General features: G+C 48.4%; 1 protein-coding gene across 7 annotated transcripts in view; it reads left to right on the forward strand.

Moving 5' to 3' along the window:
* The first annotated feature begins 11,545 nt into the window (after window positions 1–11,545).
* LOC128596046 (NAD-dependent protein deacetylase sirtuin-2-like) overlaps window positions 11,546–13,933 on the forward strand; it is a 38,660-nt gene continuing 36,272 nt past the window's right edge. Inside the window, exons 1-3 of one of the 7 annotated variants that reach the window (XM_053605397.1) lie at window positions 11,610–11,751; window positions 12,241–12,351; window positions 12,856–12,902. In XM_053605397.1, the coding sequence (XP_053461372.1) occupies window positions 11,736–11,751; window positions 12,241–12,351; window positions 12,856–12,902 (174 nt within the window). In that variant the 5' untranslated portion in view covers window positions 11,610–11,735. The other 6 variants (XM_053605394.1, XM_053605398.1, XM_053605396.1 and 3 more) reach the window with 6 other exon arrangements.

Consider the following 13,933-nt stretch of genomic DNA (forward strand, 5'->3'; position numbering starts at 1 on the left):
TGACTACAAATACCCCCAGCCCCGCCTCTTCCCCCTGGCTGCTCAGCTTCCTCTCTAAGAAGACTTTCACTTCCTGCTACTCCAGGCCTCCCTCGAGAACAGGTAGGGCCCCCAGAGACTGAGCACCTGGCATCCTCCCACCCCCTAGGATCCCCTTGGGTGTCAGACAGCTGCCCCCACGTAGCCCTTCCCAGCACCACCTACATCCTTCTCATCCTCCCTTAGGACCCAGGCAGGCATCTCCCTCCCTCTCCCTGCCCCCCTTCTTCCTCCTCTCCCCTACCCTGTTCACCCCTCCATGAGGCACCTGCCCCCTGCCCTCCTCCTCCCTAACACCTGAGGTTCAGGTCATAGGCTGATTTACTTGCTTAGCTGCTTACTATCTGCCTGCTTCACCCACCCAAACAAGAATGGAAGGCTCTGAGGGCAGAAGCCCAAGCTGCCCACTTTCCCCAGGGCCTACGTGATAACCTACTGTAGGACTCTGTGCCTGGCCAGAATTGGGGTCAGATGGATTAGATAGATAGATAGATAGATAGATAGATAGATAGATAGATAGATAGATAGATAGATAGATAGATAGATAGATAGATAGATAGATGATAGATAGATGGATTAGATAGATAGATAGATAGATGGATTAGATAGATAGATAGATAGATAGATAGATAGATAGATAGATAGATAGATAGATAGATAGATGATAGATAGATGGATTAGATAGATAGATAGATAGATAGATGATAGATAGATGGATAGATGTGCCATACAGCAAGAAGAGTAAAATGTTCATGGTAGAATCCAGGTAGCAGGCATATGGATATCCCCTGTATAATGCTTCAAGCTTTTCTGTGTATCTGAAAATTTTCATAATAAAATGTTGGAGGAAAAATTCAAGGCCTCCTCCTTGGTGTGGGAAGAGAAAGAGGGCATACTGTATTACATTTGGCAAATGTGTGGAGCCCAGTGGCTCAATCCTGTAATTCCTGTAAGGAGGCCCAGGTAGGAGAATTGCTTGAGGCCAGGAGTTCAAGACCGTGCTGAGCAACATAGTGAGACCCTGTCTCTATAAAAAATATATTCAGAGCCGGGTGCAGTGACTCACACCTATAACCCTAGCACTTTGGGAGGCTGAGGCGGGTGGATTGCTTGAGTTCATAGGTTTGGGACCACTTAAAGCAAACCGCAAGACCCCATCTATTTACTAAAAATAGAAAAATTGAGGCAAGAGGATCACTTGAGCCCAAGAGTTAGAGACTGCTGTGAGTATGACGCCACATTACTCTGGCCAGGACAACAGCTTGATACTCTGTCTCAAAGACATAAATAAAAATGGTCATGTGCAGTGACTCACACCTGTAATCCTAGCACTCTGGGAGACTGAGGTGAGTGGATTGCTCTGGGCACATAGGTTCAAGACCAGCCTAAGCAAGAGCGAGACTCCACCTCTAAAAATAGCAGGGCATTGTGGTGGGTGCCTATAGTCCCAGCTAATTGGGAGGCTGAGGCAAGAGAATCACTTGAGCCCAAGAGTTCGAGGTTGCTGTGAGCTATGACACCACAGCACTCTAATGAGGGTGACAAAGTGAGAGTCTGTCTCAAAAAGAAAAAAAATATATATATAGGATATATATATGGGAGAAGGAGAATGGTCTAGAACTTTTTCAGGCACTGGGTTTTGGCAAGAGCTGCTATTCAGCTGGTTCATGTTCACATGGCCTCATTGGTTGCTAAAATTGTGAAATATTCCCTACCATCTGGTAAATAGCTCTTGTTTTCGGTCCTCTCGCTACCCCAAGACACCCTGGCCTCTCTCTTGGGAGCCCCAGGTATCCCCACCATCTAGGACTAAAGAGCTAATCCCTGGGACAGCAAGGGGATCCATTGTGATTGGTCAGGGTCTCTGCCATATGGGTTGTAAATATACCAAATATTATATGCATGGTGGAACGGCTGAGAGTCTTTATTTATTTATTTTATTTATGTATTTATTTATTTATTTTTGTGTGTGTGTGGTTTTTGGCCGGGGCTGGGTTTGAACCCGCCACCTCCGGCATATGGGACAGGTGCCCTACTCCTTGAGCCACAGGCGCCGCCCTATTTTATTTATTTTTTTAGAGATAGAGTCTCACTTTATCACCCTTGGTAGAGTGCTGCGGAATCACAGCTCATAGCAATCTCCAACTTCTGGGTTTAGGCGATTCTCTTGCCTGAGCCTCCCGAGTAGCTGGGACTACAGGCACCGGCCACAGCACCCAGCTATTTTTTTGTTGCAGTTTGGCCGGGGCTGGGTTTGAACCCACCAACCTCGGTATATGGGGCCGGCGCCCTATTCACTGAGCCACAGGCACCGCCCGGCTGGGAGTCTTCTCTTCTTCCCGGCCAGAGGCCAGACCATGGCTGTCTGGCTTCCCGCCTCCTGAGGATGGCCCAGCCAGACGATAAGGCCTCTGCAGACCCCTCCGAGGGGGAGAGGTGAGGGTACTGGAGTCGGGTCTCCATCTCTCACTCCTGGATCCAGAAACCCCTTCTATCCAATGCCACACTCCCCCAGGGGCACCCTGAACCCCATCTCTGAACCTTTTGCCCTGGGCTGCCCCTTCCTGTACCTTTGACCCCACCTCAGTGTCCAACTGACCTCTGGCCTTCTGGACCCTGCCCATTCTAGGCTGGTCCCATCGCAGGTGAATGGAGCACATGAGATCCCTCTAGGAATCCTCAACACCCCAGAGCCACTTCTTCGCCTGCAGAGGACATGGGGAGTATGGCAGGTCCCAGAGCTGGGTGCCCAGAATGCAGAGGCCCTTGTGGAGCTGTGGCCCCCAGGGGTGAGTCCTCACAGCTGGGAACACGTTATGATCTTCCCAGGACATCTTGTATCAGTCATGACCCTACTGGTTACTAGGGACAAACAACACAAAATGCACAAACCTAAAAGGCTAATTATCGATTCAAATGAAAGTAGTTTCAGGAAGGTCTGGATCTTCAGCTTCAAACTATTTATGGGGCCGGGCAAGGCGGTTCACCCCTGTAATCCCACATTCTGGGAGGTCAAGGTGCACAGATCCCTTGAGCTCAGGAGTTTGAGACCAGCCTGATCAAGAGCAAGACTCCTATCTCTACTAAAAATAGAAAAAGAGAGGCAGGAGAATTGCTTGGGCCAGGAGTTCAAGGTTGCTGTGAGCTATGATGACCCATGGCACTCTACGCAGGGTGAGAGTTAGACTCTCATAAAAAGAAAAAAAACTGGGCAGCGCCTGTGGCTCAAGGGGTAGGGCGCCGGTCCCATATGCCGGAGGTGGGGGTTCAAACCCAGCCCGGGCCAAAAACCAAAAAAAGAAAAAAACTTCTCTGTTTTTTTTTGTTTTTTGAAATAGAGTCTCATTATGTCGCCCTAGTGCCATGGTGTCACAGCACACAGCAACCTCAAACTCTTAGGCTTAAGCAATTCTCTTGCCTCAGCCTCCCAAAGTAACTGGGACTACAGGTGCCCACCAAACACAGGGCTATTTTTTTGTTGTTGTTGTAATTATTATTGTTTGGCAGGCCTGGGCGGGTTAGAACCCGCCAGCCCTAGTGTATATGGCTGGCGCCCTAGCTGCTAAGCTACAGGCACCGAGCTGTGAATTTCTCTTTATCCCATGTCTTGGCTTTGCTTTCAACTGTGGAAAATTTTGGATATTTTGGGCTATAAGTAACAAATGCCTGTTCTATAGTAACTGAAACAAATAGGCATTTATCTAACCTAACCAGAAAGGCAGCTGCTGGTTCTCGTTCAAGGCCAGCTTCTCCACCATTCTCTTGAGCTTCCTTCTTGATTGCCCCAGGTCCAAATGTATGTGTGCATTCCAGGCAGGTGGAAAGGAGGCGCCCACCAGTTGCTCGGATTCTTTTACCAGGAGATGTAAGTTCACTTGGGACTTACAGAACTGGAGCTGAGAACTACTCCCCATATCAATCACTATCTATTTCTCCTAACTGGGTTTAATGCCTTCAACAAAGAGTTCTGCAAAGAGTATGGGAGTACTCTTTGGGCAGTGCCTGTGGCTCAAAGGGGTAGGGCGCCAGCCCCATATGCCAGAGATGGTGGGTTCAAACCCAGCCCCGGCCAAAAACTGCAAAAAAAAAAGAGTATGGGATAGAGGGCAGCGCCTGTGGCTCAGTGAGTAGGGTGCCAGCCCCATATACTGCCGATGGTGGCGGGTTCGAATCTAGCCCCTGCCAAACTGCAACAAAAAATAGCCAGGCGTTGTGGCAGGTGCCTGTAGTTCCAGCTACTCGGGCAGGAAAATTGCCTAAGCCCAGGAGTTGGAGGTTGCTGTGAGCTGTGATGCCACAGCATGCTACCAAGGGCGAGAAAGTGAGACTCTGTCTCTAAAAAAAAAAAAAAAAAAAAGGTCTGCATTTCTCTTTATGGTTAGGACATTGGTACCTTAACATGGGAGTCCAACAACCTCCTCTTTTGCAATCTAAATTAATAAATTTCTCTTTCCTTCTCCTCAAACCACTTGACCTCACATTCTTCTGATGTGGCCTCAGGTATAAGTGCCAAACTTTTGGTAACAAGCCCCAGGTTTTAATCTATACAACAGGTTTAGGGTTTCCTAGAGCCCCATCCTCGGGCTCGATTTGAGAGCACATGTAGTAAGAATAAAAGGGAGTTGGTCAGGCTAGAGTGGACATGGCACGGCTAGTCTGTTTAAGTCCTATGTTACCTCGCCTGCTATCTCTCATTCTCCTTGTTTTGTAAATTTAGCTCCCACCCTAAAGATGCTCATCTTCAATAGTTTAGGATTAATTTAGGAAAGTGACTTTTATTTATTTATTTATTTATTTTTGAGACAGAGTCTCACTTTGCTGCCCTCAGTAGAGTGTCATGATGTCATAGGACTCACAGCAACCTCTAGCTCTTGGGCTTCAGTGATTCTCCTGCCTCAGCCTCCGGAGCAGCTGGGACTACAGGCGCCCGCCACAACACCAGGCTATTTTCAGAGATAGGGATCTCACTCTTGCTCAGACTAGTCTCGAACCAGTGAGCTCAGGCAATCCACCTGCCTTGGCCTCCCACAGTGCTAGGATTACAGGTGTGAGCCACAACCCAGCTCTAGGAAATTGATTTTTGTTTATTGTATTTTTTTTTTTTTTTTTTTAGAGACAGAGTCTCTCTTTGTCACCCTTGGTAGAGTGCCATGGCATCATAGCTCACAGCACACTCCAGCTCTTGAGCTCAAGCAATTCTCTTGCTTCAGCCTCCCAAGTAGCTGGGACTACAGGCACCTGCCACAATGCCTGGCTATTTTTAGAAACAAGGTCTTACTCTGGCTCAGGCTGATCTCAGACTGATCTCAAACCTATGAGCTCAAGTAATCTACCTGCCTCAGCCTCCCAGAGAGGAGGTCTTGCTATATGGGCAAGGCTATCCTCCCACCTCAGCCTCCCAAATAGGTGAGACTACAGGTTAGGGGCACTGTGCCTGACCTTGTTCGTGTTTCTACTAGAAGAGAATGTTACTGTATAAAGAGAATGAACTTTGATGAACATTTTTTATTGAACAGTTTTTTTTTTCTTTTTTTTTTTTTGTAGAGACAGAGTCTCACTTTATGGCCCTGGGTAGAGTGTCGTGGCCTCACACAGCTCACAGCAACCTCCAACTCCTGGGCTTAAGTGATTCTCTTGCCTCAGTCTCCCGAGTAGCTGGGACTACAGGCGCCTGCCACAACACCTGGCTATTTTTTTGGTTGCAATTCAGCCGGGGCCGGGTTTGAACCCGCCACCCTCGGTATATGGGGCCAGCGCCTTACCAACTGAGCCACAGGCACCGCACAGGTTTTTTTTTTTTTTTTTCTTTGAGACAGAGTCTATGTCACCCTTGGTAGAGTGCTGTGGCATCACAGCTCACAGCAACCTAAAACTCTTGGGCTTAAGTGATTCTCTTGCCTCAGCCTCCTGAGTAGCTGGGACTACAGGTGCCTGCCACAACACCCGGCTATTTTTTGTTGCAGTTTGGCCGAAACCGGGTTCGAACACGCCACCCTTAGTATGTGTGGGGCTGGCACCCTACTCACTGAGCCACAGGTGCTGCCCCAGAAATTGAATTTTTTTTTTTTTCTTTTGAGACAGAGCCTCAAGCTGTCACCCTGGGTAGAGTACCGTGACATCACAGCTCACAGCAACCTCAAACTCCTGGGCTCAAGCAATTCTACTGCCTCCGCCTCCCAAGTAGCTGGGACCACAGGTGCCCACCACAAGGCCCGGCTATTTTTTGGTTGCAGCTGTCATTGTTGTTTGGTGACTGGGCTGGATTCGAACCCACCAGCTTGGGTGTATGTGGCTGGCACCTTAGCCGCTTGAGCCACAGGTGCCGAGCCAGAAATTGATTTTTGAATCAGAAATGTTTTAATAGGTCACTGAGTTATGCTGATTATTGTTTAAAATAAGGGTTAATGTAGTCTTTGATTTGACCTTTATGTATAAAACTGTGATTTTGAAATGGAAGATCAGAATAGTGTTGGAGAGGCTACCCTCACTGTTCTCCAGAATCACTGGCCTTCTGACAAACTTTGGTGGACCTATCCCCATCTCTGCATATTGGCTGACAGTGACAGGCAGCTGGCCCCTCTTTGTCCATAACATTTCAATTTGCTAGGATGGGCCTTGCACAGTGGCTCATGTCTGTAACCTTAGCACTCCGGTAAGCTGAGATGAGAGGATCCCTTGAGTTCAGGAGTTCAAGATCAGCCTGAGCAAGAATGAGACTCCATCTCTGTTCTCAGACAAAGAGGGTCTGGCCACTTCTCACTGTCAGCCAATATGCAGACATGGGGATAGGTCCACGAAATGTTATTTGACAAAAGGCCGGGATTTGGGGGAACAGAGAGAGTAACCTCTCCAAGACTGTTCTGATCTTCCATTTCCAACATTACAGTTTTATGTATTTTAGTTCAAAGTGAAGGCCACGTTAACCCTTACCTTAAAAAAGTAATAGGCTGCTGGCTTGGCGCCTGTAGCTCAGCAGCTATGGTGCCATCCACATACACCAGAGCTGGCAGGCTCAAACCCAGCCCAGGCCTTCCAAACAACGACAACTAAAAAAAAAATGTAGGGCGGCACATGTGGCTCAGTGGGTAGGGCGCCAGCACCATACACTGAGGGTGGCAGGTTTGAACCCGGCCCCAGCCAAACTGTAACAAAAAAATAGCCAGGCGTGGGTGGCACCTGTGGCTCAGTGAGTAGGGCGCTAGCCCCATATACCGAGGGTGGTGGTTCCAAACCCAGCCCCGGCTGAACTGCAACCAAAAATTAGCCGGGCGCTGTGGCGGGCACCTGTAGTCCCAGCTGCTTGGGAGGCTGAGGCAGGAGAATCGCAGAAGCCCAAGAGCTAGAGGTTGCTGTGAGTCCTGTGACATCATGGCACTCTACTGAAGGCGGTAAAGTGAGACTCTGTCTCTACAAAAAAAAAAAAAAAAAAAAAAGCCAGGCGTTCTGGCAGGCACCTGTAGTGCCAGCTACTGGGAGGCTGAGGCAAGAGAATCGTTTAACCCAGGAGTTGGAGGTTGCCGTGAGCTGTGACACCACAGCACTCTACCAAAGGCAACATAGTCAGACTCTATCTCCAAAAAAAAAGTAAGAATGGGAGATAGGGAGATGAAGGGCAGGGTGCGACTGAAACAGATCAGACCAGGTAAGTCATGTCTGCCTTAGCCTGACAGACTCCATCTTATTCTCACTATATATGCTTTCATCTCTACTAAATATAGAAACATTAGTCAGGTGTGGTGGTAAGTGCCTGGAGTCCCACCTACTTGGGAGGCTGAGACAGGAGGATCACTTGAATCCAGAAGTTTGAGGTTGCTATGAGGTAGGTTGACGCCATGGCACTCCAACCTGGGCAACAAAGTGAGATTCTGCCTAACAGAAAAAATTAGAATACATGAAGAATTCCTAAACTTGGCAACAAAAAAACAAAACAAAACAACCAGATTAAAAAATGGGCAGGCTCAGCACCTGTACCACAATGGTTACAGGGCCAGCCACATACACTGAAGCTGGCGGGTTCGAATCTGGCCTAGACCAGATAAACAACAATGACAACTATAACAAAAAATAGCCAGGCCTGTGGCAGGCACCTGTATTCCCAGCTACTCAGGAGAGTGAGGCAAGAGAATTGCTAGAGCCCAAGAGTTAGAGGTTGCTGTGAGCTATGACACCACAGCACTCTACCATGGGCAACAAAAGGAGACTCTGTTTCAGAAAAAAACAAAACAACAAAACTGGCCAGGCATTAGAGGGGCGCCTGTAGTCTCAGCTGCTGGGGGAGGCTAAGGCAAAAGGATCACCTAAGCCCACAGTTTGACATTGCCATGAGCTATGACACCATGGTACTCTACCTAGGGGGACAGAGTAAAACTCTGTCACAAAAAATAATGAAATAAAATAGAAAATAAACTCACTAGGGTTGCGCCTATGGTTCAGTGAGTAGGGTGCTGGCCCCCTATACAGAGGTGGTGGCTTCGAACCTGGCTCCGGTCAAACTGCAAAAAAAAAAAAAAAAACATAGCAGGGCGTTGTGGCGGGCGCCTGTAGTCCTGCTACTCGGGAGGCTGAGGCAAGAGAATCACCTAAGCCCAGAGCTGGAGGTTGTTGTGAGCTGTGATGCCACTGACATTCTACTGAGGGCGATAAAGTGAGACTCTGTCTCTAAAAAAAAAAAAAAAAAAAAAACAGATTAAGTAGAATAAGTATATCTAATAGGGAGATGACAAACATAAACATAATCATATCAACAATCAAATTAAGACCAGCCGTGGTAGCTCAAGACTGTAATCTTAGCACTTTGGGAGGCCAGGACAGAGGGATGGCTTGAGGCCAGGAGTTTAAGATAAGCTGCAGAAGCATAGTAAGACACCATCTCTAAACTTTTTTTTTTTAATTAGCCAGGTATGATGCATATCCGTAGTCCCAGATACTCAGAAGGCTGAAGTTGCAGGATCCCTTGAGCCCAGGAGTTCCAGGCTGCAGTAAGCTATGATCTTACCAGTACACCCCTAGTGTGGGCAACAGAGCAAGACCCCGTCTCATAAAAATAAATAAATAAATAAAAAGGAAATATAAAGATTGCCCAAAGCAAAAAAAAAAAAAAAGTAAAGAAATGAAAAAACCCAAACTGGGTGGTGCCTGTGGCTCAGTGACTAGGGTGCCAGCCCCATATACCAAGGGTGGAGTGTTCAAACTTGGCAGAAGAAAAGGAATTATAAAGGCAGCACATAGGCTAATGAAATAGAAAGAAAAAACTAATAGAAACAAAATTAATTAATGAAACCAAACCTGGTTCTTTTGAGATCAATGTTTATTGAGTGCCTCCTATGGGTCAGGCACTGTATGAGTCACTGGGGATACATCAGTAAACAGAACAGACAAAAACCCCAGTACAGTCCCTCACTTGGGGCCTTTACAACTGCGGTTCTTTCTGCCTGGAATGCTCTTATACTTAGCTTATCTACTTACCTCATTTTCCTGCTTTATTTTTTTCCAACCACTATTCCCTTCCAACTTTCTTTACTTCTCTATCTTTTACTTTTTCTCTGTTCTGTCTTTTCTTTTTTTCTAGTGTCTTTTTTCTAAGAAAACTGTCTTTTCTTTCTTTCTCCTTCCTTCCTTTCTTTCTACTGATTTATCTATATAGCCCCATGAAAATGTATGCTCCACAAGGGCACAAGTTTTTGTCTGTTTTCTTCACTGCCTATCACTAGTACCTAAAATGTTTCACAGAAGAATCACTGTTCTTCATGGGAGCTTATATTCTCTCTTTGAATTTAAGATTCAAAGATCATCGATCAGAGGATAGGGTCTTTAGTTAAAGACAAAGTATTAATTTCGGATAACAAAGTCTAAGGTCCATAATTCAGGAGCTAAAGATCAAAGATCACATTTGGAGGTCAGAGGTCTGAAGGAACCATCGCCAGAGTTCTTACAAAAGTCTCAAGACTGGGGTTAGGAAGGTCAAATCAGGTTTTGAGATCAGCGAGTAGAATGTGGATTCCAGGAACTGAGAATCATAGTTCAAGAAAAAAAGGTCAGGAATCATTGGGTTGGTATTAAAGCTGAATAAGAGATCAGCTTTGTTAAAAATTAGGACGTGGGGGTTACAGATCAGGAACCAAAGTCAGACTTAGGAGTGAAAGGTTAGGAAGCCTCAGGTATCAGAGACTAAAGAGAATCAGACGCTGGATCCCAGGGCTCCGTTTGGTAACCTGAGGTTCACTCACGTGTCCCCATCCTCAGTGAAGTACCCAAAAACAAGAGGCGCCCAAGACAGCCCTGGTCCTCCGGGGGCCGCTGCGTCCGACCCAGAGAACCCAGGCCGCTGTCGCACCATTCATCAGCGTCCGCAGTTTTTCCCAAGCACGCTACCCCAGCCATGGCCCCAGCCACCTCCACCCCCAGCGGCTGCCCGCCTGTAGCTGGGCTCTGACCGCAGCTCGGGTGCTTCCGCACTGTGGGAAATTCCCCAACACGCCCCCTAATTCATCCAGTAAAAGAGGACTAAATCACTCACGCCCCGCCCCCATACCGCACCGTGACCAATCAGAGTACTTGGATGGACTACGGCTCTCTACCGGTTCCCACATTTTCCTTGAGCCCTTTACCAACATGGCTGCCGACGTCAGGCCCTCTGGGACTGGTAGTTCGGCGTGTGTGTGTGTGTGTGTGTGTGTGTGTGTGTGTGTGTGTGTGTGTGTGTGTGTGTGTGTGTGTGTGTGTGTGTGTGTGTGTGTGTGTGTGTGTGTGTGTTTTAAGAGTCTCACTATATCACCCTCGTCGTGCGTTTTTTGCCATTTATTTAGTTCGGCGTGTGTGTGTGTGTGTGTATTTTTTTTTACGAGTCTCACTATATCACCCTCGTCGTGCGTTTTTTGCCATTTATTTAGTTCGGCGTGTGTGTGTGTGTGTGTGTATTTTTTTTTAAGAGTCTCACTATATCACCCTCGTTGTGCGTTTTTTGCTATTTATTTAGTTTTACTTTTTTTTTTTTTTTTGAGACAGAGCCTCAAGCTGTCACCCTGGGTAGAGGGCTGTAGCATCACAGCTCGTAGCAACCTCCAACTCCTGGGCTCAAGCGATTCTCCTGCCTCTGCCTCCCAAGTAGCTGGGACCACAGGCGCTCGCCACAACGCCCGGCTATTTTTTGTTTGTTTGTTTTAGCGGTTTTTGGCCGGGGCTGGGTTTGAACCCACCACCTCCGGCATATAGGCCGGCGCCCTACCCCTTTGAGCCACAGGCGCCGCCCCTTTACTTTTTTTTTTTTTTTGATACATTCTTGCTCTGTTGCCCCGACCAGAATGCACTAGCCTAATCATAGCTCACTGCAATTTCTACCGACTGAGTTCAAGGGATCCTCCCGCCTCAGACTTCCGAATAGCTGGAACAATAAGCACCTGTTACAGAGCCCAGCTCATTTTTCTACTTTTTATATAGACTGGAGTTTCGCTCTTGCTCAGGCTCGTCTCGAACTTCTGAATTCACGTGATCCTCCCCTTTGTGGGTCCCAGAGGGCTAGGTCGGGTGTCTTTCTTACCTAAGAGGGGCGTGGCTCGATGGTTATATGAAAACGCCTGTGCAGCTGCGATGGCTGCTGGGAGTTGTAGTTCTCTCCCTTATCCTTGCCCATCCTATTTCCGGTACCGGCACCGGGCAGAGCGGTCGGTGACAGCTCCGAGTGCACACGCCCCGCGCCCATGGCAGAGCCGGACCGTGAGTCGGGAACCCCGGTGGGAGGGTCGGGCCGCGCCGGGGCCTGGAGGAGAGCTGCAGGCCCCGGGGCCCGAGGGCGGGCACGCAGGGACGGGAAATAAGAACTATCTGGGGGAATGGGATTCGGAGGGCTGTTGGCTAAGTCATCCATATTGCTAGTTTAGTGGGTTTCTGGGACGCAGGGTGTTAAAGGTCCGTTTACTATGTCCGCTTGCCAAGTTACCAATGATGGCGTGTTACTCGCACCTCGGTTGCTAAAGACCCTCGTTGGTACGATCTTAGGTTGCCGCGGTCCGGGTTGCTAAGGGTTTCTGGTTGTTAGGGGCACCTGTAGCATCCTAGGGGACCTTGATGTCCCATCCTGTCTCTTCCCCCTAGGTCTCTTAAACCTACCACTTCCACTGCACCTCCTCTGCCAAACCCACCTCTAAGTAGAGGTATCTCTTCTCTTTTTCCTTCTTTCTTTCTTTTTTTTTTTCTTTGCGACGGAGTCTCAAGCTGTCACCCTGGGTAGAGTGCTGCCGTGGCGTCCCAGCAACCTCAAATTCTCGGGCTTAAGCGATTCTCTTGCCTCAGCATCACAAGTAGCTGGGACTACAGGTGCCCGCCACAATGCCTGGCTATTTTTTGTTGCAGTTGCCATTGTTTGGCGGGCGGGGCTGTATTCGAACGAGCCAGCTCCGATGTATGGGGCTGGTGCGCCTTAGCTGCTTGAGCTACAGGTGCTGAGCCTCCTCTTTCTTTCTAAACTTCCGTGCGCCTTGTAAATCTAACGCTCCCAAGCGCACACTCACACACCGCTGTGCTCATCTTAAGTCCCCCTAAGTCTTCCTTCATGCCTGGTATTCCCTCCTTTCTCCTCCCTCTCATTCCAAAACTTCCCTCCCCAGCCTTTCTGTACCTCAGGAACCACCCCTTCTGGCAGCACTTTCCCCACTAAAATTATCTGCTTCTGCAACCCCTCCCTCGCTCTACTCCATTTTTATCACCACCTGATCCCAGTATAACTAGGTTGGGGGATCTTCTTGCCCCCCAACACACTGCTACTTCGAACCCCTTAACTATTCTCCCCACTATAACCACATACTCCCCCCTCTCCTCTAGCCTCTGACTTTCTGGCGACCCAGGCAGGGAAGGTGCAGGAGGCTCAGGTGAGACCCGGAAAGGGTGGAGGGAAGGGAGGAAAGGGTGGAGGGAAGGAGAGAAGACGGACTTGTTCCCACACCCACACTGGGGGGAGGTGGCAGAGGGGAGACAGTTACCCCAGGGCCTCTGTGGCTGATTGCCTCCATTCCCTTACCCCACAGTCTCCTGGGGCCTGTCAGAGGAGAGTGTGCAGCCTTAACCCCAGGCCTGCCCTCCCAGACTTTCTTCTTTCTTTGCCACTTCCTGCTCCCCCCGACTCCCGCACCCCTTCTGAACCAAATTTGTGCTGGGCCTGGAAAAGAGAGGTATTGGATTTAGTCTCTGAACTCACAGATCTCACAGACAAGTGTTGAGAGAATTACCCTGCAGGGTGATTATGAAAGTAGCTGAGAGCAGCCCACAGTAAACTTCATGCATAAAAAAGGATTCCAGGCAAGCCCTTCCCTGGAGGAATCTATAGGCAGGTCTAGCAGTCAGAGATAGAATACAGCATAGTAAGAGTGACTTATGGGACAGCACCTGTGGCTCAAAGGAGTGGGGTCCCGGCCCAAGATACCAGAGGTGCAGATTTTGGCCCCAGTCAAAAACAGCAAAAAAAAAAAAAAAAGTGGGCTGTGCCTGTGGCTCTAAGGGGTGGGGGGCCAGCCCCACATGCCAGAGGTGACAGGTTCAAACCCAGCCCCGGCCAAAAAAAATTGCAAAAATAAAAAAGAGTGACTTATAATTGTCTTAGACAAGATGAGAAATGGTGTTCCATGCAGAGGGTACAACTTGTGCAGAGACCTGGGGGCATGAAAAAGTGTATATTCAGTGGCTGTCTAGCTGGGGGTGTGTGGCTAACTGTAGGTAAGGTTAACATGTATTGACTACTCATTCCAGCCAGGCACTGGGCTTAGTGCTTTATCTCATGTAATCTTCCCAGCATCTCTGTTGGGGGGTAAGGCCTAGGAGGCCATTTCAGAGACGAAGAATTTGAGGCAGAGTTGTTGAATAACTTATCCTCTGTCCCTCAACTAGAAGGGCAGGAAAGGGTCTT

This window comes from Nycticebus coucang, chromosome 10 (assembly GCF_027406575.1).
Source record: "Nycticebus coucang isolate mNycCou1 chromosome 10, mNycCou1.pri, whole genome shotgun sequence".
NCBI classification, from domain to species: domain Eukaryota; kingdom Metazoa; phylum Chordata; class Mammalia; order Primates; family Lorisidae; genus Nycticebus; species Nycticebus coucang.